General features: G+C 38.2%; 1 protein-coding gene across 2 annotated transcripts in view; it reads right to left on the reverse strand.

Moving 5' to 3' along the window:
- The window catches only part of LOC145681108 (synaptotagmin-12-like), a 607941-nt gene that overhangs the window by 311653 nt on the left and 276403 nt on the right, over positions 1 to 19885 (reverse strand). For both annotated transcript variants that reach the window (XM_081752521.1, XM_081752520.1), the window contains exon 3: positions 15417 to 15955. In XM_081752521.1, the coding sequence (XP_081608647.1) occupies positions 15417 to 15955 (539 nt within the window). The remainder of the gene's footprint in view (positions 1 to 15416; positions 15956 to 19885) is intronic.

Consider the following 19885-nt stretch of genomic DNA (forward strand, 5'->3'; position numbering starts at 1 on the left):
AGTACAAAATTAGAGGCCCAAAATGAATAGTTTACATGTTTCGTTTTAGAATATATGAAAGAACAAAAAACCAGTGGACTTTGGCAGTATAGTCAAAACACTTTTATTATTAAACACCATTTGAGGGAACTAAGGGGCTAGCGTACGTGCCTTTGCGGTGGGAGACCCGGGTTCGATTCTCGGTGGGAGATCATGTGATTCGGATTTCACGTTAATCAGTAGGTCCCATCTCATATAGCCTTGCTGCTGAAAGGGACGTTAAACTCAAATTCAACTCATTCAACTCAACAATTTTAGGGAAGGCAATCATCCCTAGTAGAGATGCTTCAGATAGTCTCTTTGGGAGATATCAAAATGTGATAAGGGGACAAATACCCCCGGGAACTCAAAATGAAATATTTCAGTTTAACGTCCCACGCATATGCTCTTGAGGCTAAAGGAGACGGATGCTTAAGGCAAGCGAATGATGATGGAAGAATTTGTGAAATGAAATTATGGAGGAAACGGGAGTACCTCGAGAAAACCCAAGGACACGGCGTTGTCCACCATAAACTTAGTTGGCTGAGTATCGAACCAGTAACTACATAGAAAAGAAGAAAGCGCTTTACCACTGAGCCACCGTGCCCCCGGTAATTCTCACCTTGCTGATAGGTCTAGTTTTGAAGAATTTGTCAGTTAAGTTCTTTCCAAACGAATAAATTAAATGATTTAGTTATTTATTAAGTAATGTTTGATTTCAAAGGTATAGAGCAAAAATGAAGCAGAGAACTTCAATAATTCCCAGATCCTATATTACTACAGTATTCTCTCCTTAGAAAAACAAATATGTAATTGATCATATGCAACATTCATATATTGCCATTTCGAATATTGAATTGAATTGCAAAACATCAAAACCCGGTGCTAATGGATGTCAACTTAGATAATAATGAATGTTTTTAGCAGGAAACAGGCTTTGTTTTATGCAAACACTGAATACAAACTGTGCTTTCATTCATATAGGGATGTACGTATATTTATTAGATATGAGCGTGGTAAACAATCATCATGAAGTATTCATGTGCAACAAAAGTTTAACAAAACAGCACTTTGTACTAGGAATGCGCACGAGACGAGATTTAAGGCTGTCTCGTCTCGAAAATGTGCTGTAAAAGTGATGTCTCGACTCCAAAAATGTATTCTTCTCTATTGGAAGAGCTGTGTCTCGACTCGAATTTTGTCAGGAAAATTCTGTCTCGACTCGTCTCGTGCGCATCCCTGCTTTGTATAACTTTTTTTTATTAAAAGTTGTGTTGTGTTTTTTATTTACTTGTTTCAATTCTAATATTACTCTGATATTAAATTTGCAAAGAAAATACAAACAAGTGAATATCGCAAACTCTTCCCATGGCAATATGCTTCACTTAGCATTACACAATATGCATTTTTGTTTGCTTTACAAATCTCGTGTTACATTAATGATACAAAACATACTCCTGACATGTTATTTCTCATCCTCTCAATTAGGCTGTACGTTGAGGCTCAAGCGGCTATCAATATAACAGTGAAAAACTTTCTAGATGGATACGTATTCAGAATAAATAAAAATAAGTACCAGATTGTTGCAAATGGAATTTCCGCCCCCAGGTGCGTAATTTTCAAAGCAGATTTAAAAAAAAGGGCAATGCCTTGTTAATTCAAATAGTCGCCATCTGCAATCACACACTTTCTCAATTCCTCATCCAAAGTATGGAAAGTAGTCGGTAGTCTGCGATGCCAAGTTGCACCTCGCAATCCTTAGGGAAATTCTTCCCTCCCAAGAAGTGCTCGATATGCCGGAAGAGGTGGTGGCCACTGGAAGGTATTGTAAAGTTCTATTTTTGCAGGAGTAGGTAGAGCAAATTATAGTCTGGCATCGTTTTCCACTACCTGGTTTTATTATAATATTATCTATGAACAGTATTTTACAGAAACACCACACTAATGTGACTCTTTTTACATAAGGTAGAGAAAGGTGACTCAAGGCCCGAGCAGCCTACAGCAAGATCTCCACAGAGCGCCGAAGCAACCTAAGTATAGAGTGGATTATAAATCCCCAATGCTCCGAAGCAAGCAGAGAGGATGTTAAAAGTCACAGAGCTTCGAAGCAAGCTAAGCGACTGAGGTTAGGAATACTGACAGAGCTCTGAAGCAAGCTAAGTAGAGTGGATTATAAATCCCCAATGCTCCGAAGCAAGCAGAGAGGAGGTTAAAAGTCACAGAGCTTCGAAGCAAGCTAAGCGACTGAGGTTAGGAATACTGACAGAGCTCTGAAGCAAGCTAAGTAGAGTGGATTATAAATCCCCAATGCTCCGAAGCAAGCAGAGAGGAGGTTAAAAGTCACAGAGCTTCGAAGCAAGCTAAGCGACTGAGGTTAGGAATACTGACAGAGCTCTGAAGCAAGCTAAGAAGAGTGGATTATAAATCCCCAATGCTCCGAAGCAAGCAGAGAGGAGGTTAAAAGTCACAGAGCTTCGAAGCAAGCTAAGCGACTGAGGTTAGGAATCCTGACAGAGCTCTGAAGCAAGCTAAGCGAGAAGAAGAAAAGAAAAGCAGAGTTTCGAAGCAAACTAGAGGTTTCCGGTTAGGTATCTTCTAGAGTTCCAGAGCAAGCTAAAGGAAGGGTTGATCAACCGAGAATGATAGCTTTCGTTAAAATCATCTTGGGTATATAGACGCTCCAGATGAGGCGGCAGCGCTTCTGTTCCCTCATCGTCATGTGACGCGTGATGTCATTATTATCTCCGTCGTCTGCAACTCTAGTACTCCATAGTAAGGTGCACGTGGACATTACAATATGTATGAGGATCACAGTGGTTGAGCAAGAGTTTCATATTGCAACTACCGTAGAGTCTGCATTATCCTTTGCGCGATATGTGGGCAAACATTGTCTTGGAACATTAAGACACTATCTCTGTAGACCGTTTGTGGTTGTTCGCGAATTAGTTTGTTGTTGATTGGAAGGAATTCAGCACGATAAGGATTTGCGTTGATGGTTTCATCACACCCGAGAAAGATATAATGAATCACTCCTACCATATTCCACCATACAAGCAACATCACCTTCTGTACTTTTGGGAGACCAGTCTCTGGGCACTGATCAAGATCCAAGTGTTGTCCTGATCTTTTACAATTGTCATAGCATATCTAAATATCATCTGAAGTGACAATCCATGAAGGAAACTTTGCCAATTATTCCATAGACTCAGAGAACTGTACACTTGCAGTTAGTGATTCTTGTAGATTGGTGTCAACTCATGTTATGACCCATGAATCAAACTTTTCTGCCTTGATGATTGGACGTAGGCCTACTCATCTATAATGGCACGAACGCTTTTCCGAGGGTCCGATTCCTGTGGAGCTCATCTGAACATGAAATTGGTAGAGACCCACGAGACTTATTTTGCAATGCTGTGTCACTGTAACGAAATTTGACAAACCAACAGCTAATGATGCGTTCATTCGCTATTCTTGGTCTAAATGGACTGTTAATGTTTCTTGCGGCATGCTGTGCAAAATTTTTGTGTTTGAATTCGTGAAGGAAAATCACAATTCAATGTGTTCTCATAGTGCACTTCGCATGTTGCTTTTTAACATTGCACTGCACAGTCTATTTAGTACTCCAGCCTGTTTGTCGGATGTGTATCGAGTTTGTGAAGTTAGATACACGATCTTAGTCCATCATTGTGGTATGTTGGTGAGGTGAGTTTCTAACCAGACATCAAATCAAAGATGTCATTTGCCCCAATCTAATACAATGTAACAGACTATTAAACCAGTCCACGTTAATCAGTTTTTAAGTTTGTCGTTGTTTCTTTGTACATTTATTTTGCAGATTATATAGTAGTGTATTGTTCCCGAACCTTACGGAACTGGCAAAGTAAAAAAAATAAAAAAGAAAAAAACATAGGGGCAGGTACAGCGATGATTTCAGAAAATTTCCGCAGGGGAGCTTTGAGTAAACGTAAGATAAAAGTAGAACTGCAAAAAATACTGGTAACCGAGGTTGAACACGACCGTAGGAATTCTCCGGACAAATTTTGTAACCTTTGGGGAATTTTCCCCGGGACACACTTTGAAATCATCATTGGGCAAATAAAAATGCAAGAATGTCTCTGTGACTAAAAAAGCAAGAACACCTATTATAGATTTGAAAATGATATGCCCTATTATCTAGTGTAAATTTCAGAATTTAGGAAAGGATTTGGTTCTAATAATACCACTTGGGTAAGTGTTTCGAAGGAATAATATATAATCTCACACTTATCATTTTCTTTCTTTCTTGTTTGTTTATTTTAAAAAGTTTTCAAATTATATCTAATCAGTCTATTATTGATTTGTAAATATAGATAGTTATGCAAGTAATATAAACATCTAAAAAATCCACCCTGGTCAATACCGTTAGCATCTAGAAAAAGCACTGCTTCAGATTGGATGGGGGCATAATGGTTTCAGAGGAATATACCATTACATTTCTCATGTAGAAAGCACTGTTTCGTCAGTTCAGTTGGAGAAGATATCTGATTCGGATTCTGAGTTCCAAACCTGACAACAATATGGATGTCTATATATATGACAGACCAAGGTAAGTGCCCTAGTTCATCCCGATATTCATGAAACTGCGCCTTAATAGATCCAATAGTGTTTCTTGGTACATTGTCATCTAAGAAAATTACATCATTAGAGGGCAACATCTGGGGAGGAATATACTATTACCATTTCTCATGTAGAAAGCACTGTTCCGTCAGTTCAGTTGGAGAAGATATCTGATTCGGATTCTGAGTCCCAAACCTGACAACAATATGGATGTCTATATATATGACAGACCAAGGTAAGTGCCCTAGTTCATCCCGATATTCATGAAACTGCGCCTTAATAGATCCAATAGTGTGTCTTGGCACATTGTCATCTAAGAAAATTACATCATTAGAGGGCTACATCTGGGCTATAGGATATACGTGACCGTCTGAAATATCCATATGGTCATTGAGAGTAATTCATCCAGTGAGACTAATAACAGGACCCAAAATAGCAGAAAACCGGAGTCTACAATATTCCAGCGCCGCAGCCGTACATAAAGAGTCACACGATCTGTTGTTTGAAATAAGATGAAATAGGAGCCAATGTTCTCAGTCATCGGCGGCGAACGTTTCATGTTTTTCGTATCATTCTTTTTCACTCTACAGTTTTGTTGGCAGTGGACATTGGCACTCAACCGCAGATGTTCAGGTTGTACTATTTGGGTTGGACTGTAATTGTTGCAATAAGTTCTTTTTAAGTACTGAGTGAGATCCGGTAACTTCTGCCGCATTCACTATATGGTCCTTGTTGATATTCTCTGTACAATGTTCGACGATCCCTGTAACTCTTCCGTTCACTAATCTCATCTGGCGAGATTATTACTCCATGAGTTCTGTAGACCGTCATTACTTGGAGATTCCTTCTCGGGAAACGCCTAATACATTGGCCATCTTGTAGATACACTTTTGTCATTGTTTGAATCTCAGAGAGGTCTCCCATTTTACATCAGTAGCATCGGCCCGCACAATGTACAGTGCACCGGTGTTGTACCATCCCTGACGTACTTTAGATGGTCCCTTAACACACCGTTAACAACGGCTAAGCGCTGAATAGCTGAACACGTAACTGAAACCATATATATACGCATCGTCATCTTGGAAGATTAGGAGGTTGCGAAGAAAGCATATCAATATCGTAACTTCCACTTGAACACATAAAGTATAGACATAATCACTGTCAATAGTTCTTCCTTACGGAACATCGTAACAGGTCTGTCAGAAGACAATCAATTTATGATTTAAATCAGCAGAGAACTATAGATTGTCGCACCATCATGCAACTGCAACGGCTGTACGGGTTTCTGGGCGTCCATTACACGTAAACCCAACCTGTTATTAGAAACAATGAGGAAATGAATCATTGGATCATATTACTCTTCCGATCATCAGCGGCCCGTGGTATATGTTCTCGGTATCATACTTTTCCTGGTGGTGGTGATCGAACTTACGAAATGCATGCCAACAGTGAATATCGAGGTTATACAATTTTTTCATCTGTGATTGTAGAAACAGGTCAGTCCAAATGCTATTGAGTTATACAACTCGTCTGTCTCTGGTTGTAGAAACAGGTGATTCCAAATGCTATTGAGATTATACAACTCGTCGATCAGTGATTGTAGAAACACGGCACTCCAAATGCTGATTGGGTTCAATTGGGCAATCCGTTATGTCGTGTTAGCTCCACAGTTCTTTGGTACAACTGTTTTCAATATTATACGCGACTCTCACCTAAGTTGCTTTTCGTCCATTATTCTTCTCCTCTGATGATGTTGACTAATCATCAAAATCCCGGTCACAACATAATGTCAGCTTTGTTTCTCTAGGTGTCTCGGTTGGATGTCAATGCAAATAAGTAAACAAATAAAAGAAAATGACAAATAATTCAGTATTACAAATGTGAATCTACTTCTATAATATTGTCAACGGCTTACTGTAGGTGCCAAGACCTACGTGAGGCAAACAGAAATACTAGCCGTCAGAAGGTCTTCGCTGCATCAAGAGGTTTACACTCCAAGATATCCAAGATATCCAAGGAGTTGAATCAATTTTCAATGACTTGGATTAATTTTATTAGGGCAAAGTAAGGGTTAGCGAGTATAACTACTCTCTTCTTCAATTCATGTAAATTGAGTTTGCAGGCATCATATTTGCACTGTTAATTAATACTGACCAAACTAGTTTGGAAAGGCGATAGTGATTAGTGATAGAAAGGTGATACGGGTGGTACGATTCTGAATTACATGCTCTGCAAGAGAATAAGCATCGAATTAACACTTCCCACGCACAGTTCAATGGAAAGTGAGAAAGGTGTCAAATCACTCGAAGATCATAGCAACGATGGAACAGATATTTCGAAATATTGAAAGCAAGAGAAATTCTGATCGATTGCTTCTGTGCACATAGATGTTTTTTCTCGAGATGACCACGCACAACTATGAAGTCGTGTCAATTTGGTATGTTTCACACGCCCACAGTCTGGCAAACAAGTATCTCATATAGCATAGTAAACATTGACGTTCTCTTTCTCTATATGGAATATTTTCTGCAATATAACTTATTATTTTGAATCAATGAGTAGTATTTTTACTCACTAGTGTTCACAAACTGAGACGATATGAAGTGGCCACCTGACAACTACTTTGGTTCAAACCAACCTAGTTCTCTTACATATCTGTGGAGTTTTCTAATTGCAATTTTTATGCATCCAGGTCCGGATTCTGTTTTTGACTTAATGACTAAACAAAGACCAACTTTAAAACTATTGAACTTATCTATATAAATAAAAATGAAAGTGATTATGTTTGTGACTTCATGCCTCTTGATCCACCCGACCGATCTCGATCAAATTTTCAACATAGATGAGGTTCGAATCTAGGATGACTTTTATCATTTCTCTTTGACGGTACAACCCTTAGGAGAAGGAGAGGGGAGATATATATAAATGATCGAAAATGACCGATAATAGTATCGAATTCATAGTTTTCGGGGTCGCTCAGACAAACAGTGACACATCCGATACCGTTTAAATCCAAATTCAGCCCCTCAAGTTGAGTGAGGGGACATATATAAAAATGGCCGAAAATTACCGATATTAGTTTAGGAGTTTATCATTTAGATTTGTGTTTTTTCGGCATCTTTGGCCATTAAGCCGTCACGTTTTGAGAGATGATGTCCCTCGGCCAGCACACTATCCGGGGAAAGGGAAGGAAAAAAGGTTTGCGGAAGGAAGAGAGCTACCTGGGACCTATAAGTTAGGTATCACCCCACCATTTGCCTGGTATGAATGAGGAAAATCCAGGAAAACCTCATTCAGGGTAGCTGGCCTGAAAAAGCGTTTTTATACTTTTTCGACCGAGTGCCCCGACAGGGAATCGAATCCGGAACCGCTCGCACCGAATACGATATTAGTGACAAAACTATAGTTTTCGGGTCGCAGAGATGAACAGTAACACTTCCGATGCCGCTTAAATCCAAATTCAGCGTACAACAGTAATATTTAATTTCTAATAGAAAAACATCGTCTATCAGAGAGCGCTTCAATAATAGTAAAAAGTAACTAACTAACCGAACATATTACTCATTTTTCTTATTTTAGCGCAACAAAGTAGGTAATTGAAGCTAGTAAATAATATATAGAGAGAGTACTTACACAGCTACATTTAAATTGATCGGAGGCACTTTGCAATACTTATTCTCGGGTGAGGGTGCTTGTAGCTATAAACGTATGTTGCTGGAATCAAATCCCTCATTAAATTCCTAAATTTACACTGTTTAAGAGGGTAAATAATTTTCAAGCATCTCTATGTTCTTTTCTTTATACTAGGAGAACCTAATCTCTTCCCTATTTTCTCTGACTGAAGTGTTTGTTAACTTCAGACAGGAAAGGGTCATTGAATAATGTAGAACAATCCCGTAGCCGGTAAGGGACTACAGTGGGCAGTGCCAGGCTTAAATAATTTCTTTGCTTCCTGTAGTGCAGTTATGAAATTATTTCAATTTTATTTTTCAAGTTAAACCCAACTTAATGCATTTTATTGATCTTGCATATATTATATTCTTTACTAGAACACCAACTAGCTCCCATAATATACGAGGAGCAGGTAAAATATTCCAGAAATTTCGTTGTAGTTCTTTATTAACACAATATAAGTACTCCGTTACTTAATCATCTTCAAAGTAGCCACCTTCCAAGCATATACACTTCCTGCGCTGCTTCTGCGATTGCTGCACTGAGAAAAAAATGTAGGTAGCGTACTTTAAAAGATAGGTTACATGCGTAATTCCTGTAGTTTTTGAACTTAACGTACAGCAGACGTATAACTGAAAACGCATCTGTATAAGTGTTCCATCTATACGTAATTTCCGTATGAAATAATGTAGGCGGTCAGGATCTCACATACAAATGGACGTATATAACATATAGCTGACGAAGATAATATAAGTATATGCATGCGATATACGGAAAACTGTTAGATGTCAGACATCCTGCAACGGCATGATGTAACATCTAAGGGAAGTGCCTATGTAGCACACGGATAACGTATGCTCCGTACTGATTTCTATAATAAGCAAGAGGATACCGTATATTTGTACAATATACCGCTGTCCGGAGAACGGATTTTTCTCTGTGTAGAAACACCGATAAAAGTCCTCTTTTTTGTGTCTTCCGAAGTCCAGCCATCGTGTTGGTATTGATCTCTTCTGCGATGGTGAAACGGGTATCTTGAGGCCCATTTTTAGCTTTGGGAAGAGACAAAACATCTGATATTGCTACACTGTTTTTAAGGTTTCTATCAAACTCTCTGAAGCATATTTTCCCCAATTTGTACATTAATTTGATATTTGCGCGTTGCTCGAATTGCATCAGCGAATTACCACATCCTCTTCCATTTAGCTGTACTACTTTTAAACTGACTGTTAAGACCTCTTTACACTTGTTAAATTCATAATTAGGCAGCCCAAGGAGTACTCTGTACAAGATTTATTGTGATTGCATCATAAATGCCAAAACTAGAACAACATTCCGGAAACTTTTCAAGTGCTTTTCGTATAAAAGTATGTAATTGAATTGAATTATGTACAAGCTTTTCTTAATTTGTAAATACTTATTTAATGATGTAACTCTTGAATTGCAATAGGTATTTAATAATGAACTCTTGGATTGTGTATAGGTAGTAATAATTCTCAGGATATCATCTTTTATATAAAAAAGACTACAATCTGTTATAGTTTCCATACATAATAAATAAGCAAACAGTTTTATAGTGTTCCTTGATGCACCCTAGTACTCAGCCCCTTCTAAGAAATGTGGCTAGCTACGGGCCTACACAGAGAAAAATGAAACGTAAATGATATGTAAAAACGTAGGTTATATGAGTAAAATGTGTAATTTGTGGACCTAACATACGACCATAGAGAATATTTTCCGTATAAATGTTCCATCTATATGTACTTTCCGTATGAAACAAACAAATATATGTAGGATCTCACATACAGATGGACGTATATAACATATAGCTGACACATGTAACATACGTATACGTGTGAGAGCTCCTTCGTGGGCGGTTAGCGTACGTGCCTTTGGCGTGGGAGACTTGGGTTCGATTCCCGGCTGGAGCTCATGTGGTACAGATTCCACGTTAATCAGTAGGTCAACGTCTCATATAGCCTCGCTACTGAACGGGACGTTAAACTCAAAATCAGGTTAACATAACTATACGTATGTAATATACAGAAAACTTTTAGATGTCAGACATCCTGCAGGTACATGATGTAACATCTAAGTGGGAAAAAGGCAGTACGTGTGTTGCATATTGATAAAGTATGCTCCGTACAGATTTTCGTATTAAACTTATGAATTCCATATATTTGTACAATATACCGTTGTCCGGATAACGAATTTTTCACAATGTGATGTTGAATATAAATAAATAGTGCGAAGAAATAAACAGAAAGGTAGGAAATGAATAGCATAAACAATGTTGTAATAATGGTGTTTACATAGATCATGCGCATTTATTATTTGTATCCATCTATCTATAACAGGCGTTTTTATCACATATTGAAGCACACATCTAAAGTTGACAACAGAAATAGAAATTTAATGAATGAATGAGAGAGTTAGAGAAATGATATAGAAGCAGCTCAGGCGAACATAATGATAAGAGCCACATCCGGTGAAATTGATTAATTAAGTGGAATAAATTGGGATTGAAGTATAGGACAGTATGTAGGCAGTTTAATTTCAGAAATGTACCTGCGGATGGCAGGGAAGACTTGTTTGGTTTGCGTCATTCCATTGAATTGCATAGGAAAATTCAACTTTTCTTTCAGTTTATTTGAAAGTTAGAATATGTGACATAACATTATATTCACCCGAGCCACTCATATATCGAGAGTGCACATATGCATTGTGAATTTACCAGGGGATTTGTAAACTAAAAAAGAATGCATACGTTATATGTAAATGCAAGAAAAACGAAAAAAAGGGAAGAGAGTGCGATGTTCAATTATTTGCATTCTGTTGTCAAATTAAAAAAAAGGTCAGAATAATGGCAGAATGGAAACAAACAAACAAAATGCAAACACAATGTGTAATGCAATAAGACATACAAAGTGCTATTTTATTACAATTGTACTGAGCATGCATACTTGATAATATAAATTACTCTTGTATACTGCACTCATATCTAACAAATGTACTACACACATATACAAATAAAAAGATACTTTGTATTCAGTGGTTGTACTAAAACAAAGCCTTGTCTATTATAAAAACAATCCTTATTAGCCAAGTTGGTATCCATTAACACTGGATTTTGATGTATTGCAATTCGATTCAGCATTGGAGACAGATGGTGTATAGTGCATATAGACGGATAGTGCATAAGATCAATTATATATTGTTATTATTTTCTGTATAAAGAGAATATGAGTTTCATACGTAGGAAACATCAAAAGGTCTATGTAACTAATTGTTTGCTTTTGTCGAACATTTGTAAACAAATGCCATTTCAAGTTTTTATTAATAGGTAAATTTAATAAACATCACTAATTAAGAGTCTCATTATATATGTTAATAGAAGTTACACGTGTATGCAATTTTATTTATTATTTTAGTGACATAGCATACCACAGTGCATAAATGTATCCTTTTTATTAATCTACTTTGGTAATCAAGTTCTTGAAATAATTGAACTTCAGATAATGATTGACCACCAAGTTATGTATTCAGTTTCAATGGTCAGTGATATGAGCATGTAGTATGATCCTGAAATGCAGTTCTCTTAGCGGCGAGTTAGTGTAGTGGGAAACGGTATATATATACTGTGAGGAAGAGGTTGCATGATGCTCTGTGTACCCAGCAACAGCAGTGAATTCAAGGCAACATCATAGTTCGGAATTGCACTTTAATAGAAGGTTCTGTCCTCTGTACACTGGGTACTGCATAAAGTCACAGAAAGCAAAAACCTAAACTAACGAACATTGGTGCGTGAGTTTTATGCTAAAGTAAAAATTGTAAAATGTTACCACGAAAATTTCAATAACAACACTTTCAACTTTGACTCTAAACATCTTCAAAATACATGGTCCATTCAATAAACAACAGGAAAAGTTGTATAAAAATACAAAAATTTGATAAAGTTTGTTCTTCTTTGTTATTTTTTTGGTGGTGTTGAAGATCCACCATCCCCAGGACCTTGCAGTCTGTCCTGTCTGTGCAGTCACGGAGAAGAACATTGTGAGAGTTGCGAAATCTTCAACACCTGTTACACCCTGTTTGAACTTATCTGCCCACTCGTACACTTGTGTTCGACGCAAACAACTTTCACCATATTGCACTGCCTTCCAGCAGTGAATTTCAATTGGTGTCAACCCTTCAGCTAACATAAATCTAATGACACTCCGCTGCTGCTCGTTGGTGCGAACCTGCAAGGGTGCCGCCATCTTGTTTCACTGATTCCTACCTAGGTAGTATTCCATTCGCGTGGCAGGTGTGTCAGGTCCATTTTATAATAGCTGTAGGACACCACCAAAAACTAACAAAGAAGAACAAACTTCGTGTAAGGTTTGTATTTTTTATACAACTTTTTCGTTTATTTATTGAATGGACTTTGTAATAGAAGAACCTCGCTTAAATAAATGTTTAGGAACAGCTCTAAATATTTGTAATAATCCTACCACTACCCAAAACTAAGTGTCTTTTTTACTACAGGACAAGAAAGGAATAAATTCACAAATAGAGGAGAGTCTTCTTTTGTGTACTCATAAAGGCCGGACTTAACGCTAAGAAATTTCAACCTGTTTGGACCTTTAAAACATCCTCGGAGATCAACATTTTCGCAGTTATGATAAAGTGAAGCAGGCTGTCTTACCATGGTTCAAAGGCACTGACAAACTTTCTATGCCGAAGCCTTCCACACATTAATTAAACAATAGAATTAATGTATAACTGTAGGAGGGGGCTATGTGAAAATATAAATGCTATTTCCACTCCTTGAAATTGGCTCTTTTATTGTTTTCAAGTTCCGGATCGACTTCAACTCTCCTCGTATGTTGTGCTTTAATTAAGTCCTTATTTTGTTCCTTCCTCTACCCTATTTTGCAATTTCCAATTTGCGTTATCACATTGATGCTGTAAGGGCTTGTCCTATTAAGAGAGTTTAGTATCTAACATCTGCTGTTAAAAGTGTCTTGTCTACCTGGGCTGTTCGAGATTCCGAAAGCCAGTTCAAGAAAATATTTGGATGACGAAATAAACAATAAGAATATAATGTTAGATAAATTATAGAATATTTGTAGGAAAACGTAGAATGAATAGAATAAACATAGACACACAACAAATATTTAAATTTCTGAATGATATCAATAGCTAAAATAATAATGGTGATGTTGGTTATGGCGAAAATTTGATGTGACTCTACTTGTCTCAAAGTTAATATACAGCGCTTTCAAAAACTCTCTCTACAGTTGATTAAGGCCAAGGAATACGTGGAAACACTCCGTTACAGCAAGTATTGAAAGACATAGGTCAATGTTTTACACATGTTTGCGAAAGATTATGTGATAGATAGCATTCCTCAGTTCTTAAGTAGTTTTAACCCTTTCCCCTCGGATGCGGCGAGAGCCCCGACATTCGAGATTTTCCTTTCCGCTCGTATGTCGGGGCTACTCCGCACTAATTTTGACGATTTAATTACTCGCAAGTCGACAGAGTCCCGCTTGTATGATTTAGTCGACAACTTCTGCCATCTTTTGGCCGTCTATTCAACTCCTTAGATACCGATTTCATTGATAGTGGTAGCGAATATTTAGATAATGATAGTTTGAGTGAAGAAAGTAGCGGTGATAAATCTTCCGATTCCAATGAAAATGATGGCCAAGTGACAGGTGATGTGTTGACAAGGGACAATTGGACTCCCTATGGTAATAATGATGCAGATTTTCCAAAAGTACCCTTCACAGCAAATTCCGGGTATAAGCCACCAGTTGTTGGAAGGCCAACTACAGAAACTGAATTTTTCCAATTATTTTTTTAGTGACACTTTGCTTGAGGAAATTACAAATGAAACAAATATGTATGCTAAGTTTAAGATACAAATGCCACTACAAAAAATGTCCATTTGATCCACTTGGCATGACATGACAGTTCCTCAACTGAAGGCATTTTGGGGTGTAATACTAAATATGTCACTAAATCTTAAACCAAACATGCAAGATTACTTTTCAGAGGAATGGTTGAACAAATGTTCATTTTATAAGGACTATTTTCAACCGCGATACGTTTTTCATTTTTTTTGGATGCTTCACTTGTGCCCCCAGCACCTCAGATGCAACAAAGTGTTCGTGCAAGGGGTTCAAAGATAATAAACATTGTGGAACATCTTGACAACAAGTTTAGGGAATTTTTTGCGCCAGGACAAAATGTAAGCATTGATTAAAGTATAGTAAGGTTCAAAGGGAGAATAGTTTTCAAGTGATACAACCCACAGAAGCCAACCAAATGGGGGCTACGAGTATTTGTATTGGCCGACGCAAGTAGTGGGTATATCTCAAAATAAATCCGAGCTGTACAGGTTGCTGTGTCAAAACAAATTTGAGGGGAAAGGGTTAAGTCGATTCTCTTATACTATGCCTTTGGGTGCTACCGAGAAAAAGAAGTCTGTTAGTGACAAACACGCAGTCAACCCAAAACTCGTTGTTCAGCTGTTAACAATGTAACAAGCTCATGTATCAACACTCATTATTCGACACAACTCTGTTTAATCTTTGAGTACAACTGGCTACGACGTGACACGCACTTTCTTTATTGCGTATTATACGTTTCTGTTGAAAAAGAAGAAGAAATATTTCAGTTTAACGTCCAACGATTATACCTGTTAGGCTAAGGGAGACGATGATTAAGGCAAGCGAATGATGATGGAAGAATTGGTGGAAGGAAACGGGAGTACCCCGAGAAAACCACACACACGCTCTTATCCACCAGAAACTTAATTGGCCGGAGATTGAACCAGGGTCCTCCGCAGCAGAGGGTAAGCGTTCTACTACTGAACCACCGTGCTCCCACGGCTCTCTTGAGTTGAAGGTTAAAGTCTAATATCGTTCGAGTTTGTGTCAGATATTCGCGTATCATAAAATACATATACACAAGAACGAAAATATATTTCCATATTTTTCCAACAATAACACAAGTACATATATCCACTGTGGAGATTTTTAAAAAGCACTGTATATTTTGACACATCTTGTTTATTTTCACGTTTGAATATTAGACATAATGAATCTTAAATCTAAAAGCATTGCTAGTAGATGTCTCACCTGTCATATTCCAATCCGACGCACAGGTACCCAGTGATGTTGGGTTCCTCCAAATCCCCGAGAACAACCGATGTGTCGGAGCACACCGAGTCACACGATACAGCCCTCTTTAACGTTGGAGGCAACTCGGGACTCTCTAACTCAGAGTGCGTGACGGCACTCTCACTGTCTATAGATGATTGTTCAGGGAGCGCTGGAGGCATCTGAGGGGTCGATGGGGGCGTTGCGGGTATTGAAGGTAATTGCACTGGGGGACTTGGCTGGGTAGGGGCAGGGCTTGGGGGTGGCGGCGCAGGAACTGGGGGTGCTGGAGCTGGTCTTAATGGTTGAGGGGCAGGCGCTGGCCGCAGAGGTTGTGGAGGAATTTGTGGAGGGGTTGTTGGGGGTGTTATAGTTGCCGCTAAGGGCCACGTGTCTTTAGTGTTTACTGGACCCAAAGTTGTAACACTTTCACTGATCACTTTGAAGTCGCGATCCACGGGCTCGAATCTCTTGAAGCTCCCAGTGGCGTCCAGGTGAATATCCGAGTCGGAATGAACCTATGGGAAGAAAAAGAAAATATAATTTATGAATAAACACTCAATATATATACTATATACTTCTTATAATCAATGTAATAATTTACAACCAACAAGTGGATTACAAGGAGATTCTACTTCAGAGTTTTTAAAATATGATTTTTCAGCCTCAGTGCCATTTACAAGAGATATATGAGTGCAGCGATAGGAACTTATAGGTTAAATTCCCCCTACGCATTAAAGCAACGTTTCCCAACCTCTTTTTTCTTTGGGACACACCAAAGCACTATTCAAACTTTCTAGATGCATAAAAGCAAACACGTCAATACATACAATACATTCTTTTATTATGAAACGACTCTGAGATACACATCTCACAAGTAAATTACGTAAGACTCTTGAATAGAAATATATTAATATAAAAGAAACTTACGACTCTTAAGCAGGAATATGAGAAAGACATATTACCATCAAAAATATAAGAAGATATCAAACTTAAAACTAGTGAGATATTTGTCCTTGGCGATTTTTACAAAGCATATCTATGCGTGAACGAACTCTTGACAGATATACTCTCATGTCCAGTGTTTCTTCCCAAAGAAAAATGAACAGCGTGAAAAGCAAACTTGGAAACGAAACGAAACGAAACGAAATCTTTAGTTTTACGTCACACGATTATGCCGGTTAGGCTAAAGGAGACGGTGATTATAAGAAATGAATGAAAATGGTTGAACGAAGAAAGTGAGAGGAAAGGGAGAACCCCGAGAAAACCCACGAGCACGGTGTTTGTCTAACACAAATTCTACACGGCGCGAGCTGGAATCGAAACAGGGACCCGAAGCACCGAAGGTGAACGCTCTACCACTGAGCCACCGCGCCCCCAGCTTTAAACTTGAAAGAGAAGTGTGAAATTAAGTCAATTAGCGATAAATTTTGGTTTTCTTCTAACGATATTTTCTTTGTGAAAGATCTTAGAAGACATTTAAAATCTCGCGACACACCTGACATGTATTTGCGACACACCAATGTTTCGAGACACAGAGGTTGGAAAACGCAGCTCTAAATTATACTGAATAATGCTACAGCAAGCACAGTGTACTCCTCTGAACTTTATACAATTCCCTTTATCAAATGGTATACCTTCTCATTTCAAACTTTCATGTAACATCTTATGACTCCACGATAGGTGACAACTATAACAATCCATTAGAAATAGTCTATGATCTTCACCTATCTCACTCTATCTTTCATCAATTTTTCTTCACAAAATTTCTATTTATAAGCACTGTACGTTTCATGTGTGAAAGAATGCACAGTAGAACAGAAAAAATACCGAAATATCGAAACCAATATCGATAATTTTAAATACGAAAATATCGATATACCGAAATACCGAAAAACCATAAATACTTAACCACACCAAAATATCGAACGACTACGTTGTCCCACCCACCTAATGGATATATATTTTTTAAACCCTCGTTTTAGTTTATCGTTAGTTTACGTTAGTTTTGCTAAAACTATCATTAGTTTCGCAAAAATACACTTTTTACTGGAAAAATAAATGAACAGCCCAACTTCACGGTTCCCCACCAACAAACGAATTTTAAACATTCCTCCATTTTATATCGTTAATTTGCGTTAGGTTTGTTAAAACTATTATTAGTTTCACAAAAATACACTTTTATCACAGAAACAAACTTTCCCGCCAAATGTGAAGTACCGGTAAGCCTGCCCATAAACAATTTTGATAATTTTCCAAGTCGTATCGTTAGTTTACATTAATTATGTTAAAACTACCATTAGTTTCGTAAAGTTCATGTTTTATTCGAGAAATAATGTTTCCTGCAAAGTGGGAATTAGCGGGAATATTTTAGATGAAATAAAGGTGTAGTTACAAAGGAAAATGATAACTCATCCGGCGCTCTGTTCTTAAAATTTGCTGCCCTAGGAGGCTGCCTAATTTGCCTACATGAATGACCAGGCTTTTCATAAAAAAAATATTTTGTAGCTCGCAATATGGGATCGCAAGTCATCTGTTAGGGAAATAAAGTTCCTTCGTGACCATATTGTAGGCGTACAAGTCTTCGGCGTGGGAGACCGAAGTTCGGTTTCCGTGGGAACTCATGTCGTTCGGATTCCACGTTAAGCTGCAGATCCATGTCTCATAAAGCCTCGGTGCTGAAGGGAGCTCTACATCCCAAGTTAACTAATCAACCAACATTCTCGAAGTATCTTCAGTAAGGCACGGTGGTTGTAAAAGTTTCGACACTGCTGTAATTAATAAAGCGACCTCCGATGTCGTTGGTCTCACTCCTTTTGGGATATCGGATGCAGCATTAAATTCTCAAATCTTCCACCACCACCATAATAATAATAATACACTAGCAATAATAAATGGATATTTCAGCATAACTCTGAGACATCTAGAGCATTTTTTTTTAAAAAAACTTATGAATTACAATGTGGAAAAAATACTGTCGATCAGGATACCCTAGCACCCCTAGGAGGGGGTACTTTTTAGGGTAGAGTGGTAGAGCGCTTTTCTCTGGTGCAGAGCTCCCCGGTTCGATCCCCGGCCAAGTAAGATTGTTGAGGACAACAACGTATCCATAGGTTTTCTCAGGGTACTCCCGTTTCGGAAATAAATACTATATAATCGCAAATAAACAGAGATCATGCATCTTCCGTTCGCACGTACAGAATGCAGAAAATCATGCTTATGTACTTTGATAAACATTCTTTGCTTGTGTACGGACACTACGCAGTCCCGAAAATCTGCGCCACAACACGAATGTTCTGGAATTCCATTCTTCTGTCGTGGCAGGAACAGGAGCAGGAAGCATGGAAAACTGCTTTAGCCGGAATATGGATTTTCCTGGTAAATCCAGTCCATTATTCTCTGTGTGTAAGAAAGCCGACTGTAGCCGAATTCTGCAGATTTTCCTTCTAAATGTGCTCGATTATCCTCTCCGAGTAGGCAAGCCGCATGTAGCCGGAATCTACGGATTTTCCTTCTAAATGCGCTCTACTGTTCTCTCCGAGTAGGCAAGCCGCATGTAGCCGGAATCTACGGATTCTCCTTCTAAATGCGCTGGATTGCTCTCACCGTGTAGGAAAGCCGCCTGTAGCCGAAAGCTAGGATTTTCCTTTTAAATGCGCTCTATTTTTCTCTTAGTGTAAGAAAGCTGCCTGTAGCCGGAATTTATGGATTTTCCTTTTAAACGCGCTCGATAGTTGTTTCCATATAGAAAACAAGTATGTAGCCGGAATCTACGGATTTTGTTTCTAAATACAGCCGATTTTTCTTTTAGTGTAGGTATAGCCATTCGATAAGACTTCTGACATTTATGCGGAGCATAGTGTAGAAAACAAGGCTATCTTTGTTTCAAACTCTTTTAGATGCTGATTCAGTGAACTTTACATTCTGCTTTAATTTGAAGCTGAGTTCTCTAGTCTTGAATTTTTCTTTTCAGTTTGTAGCATGTTTCACTAAGATAATCATTGTTCCCAAAGAAGAGAACAATAAGGAAGCTCCCTTTTGAACTTCTGCTTAAACCAACAAAACGAAAGTTGGCTTCAGTCAACGAACTTTAGTGCTGAGAAACCTCATTTCCTTCCGGGACTTGATGTCAACATCATTATAAAGCAGAGGATGCTTGAAGAATATGCGCAGGTCTCCCTACCCAGTAGAACGTACCGCTGTATCAAAAGTAACCCAGACTGACGCGTAAGAAAAAATGTGGAACTATGTTAAGTCAATTTCAGTTTCATTTACCTTCTTTACTAGTACAGTAGAATCCCGAAAACCCGGCCTAATGTGAACCGAAGGATGGCCGAGTTTGTGAAAATGTCAGGAATAGGCTTAAAAAAGAATAAGTGTGAGTGTTTCCTCAGAATACAGTATTGTACTTATATGCATTGGTTACTTGAGAATACAACAGAGAATAA

Source organism: Thermobia domestica, chromosome 3, assembly GCF_964235325.1.
Source record: "Thermobia domestica chromosome 3, izTheDome1.hap1.1, whole genome shotgun sequence".
Lineage (NCBI taxonomy): Eukaryota > Metazoa > Arthropoda > Insecta > Zygentoma > Lepismatidae > Thermobia > Thermobia domestica.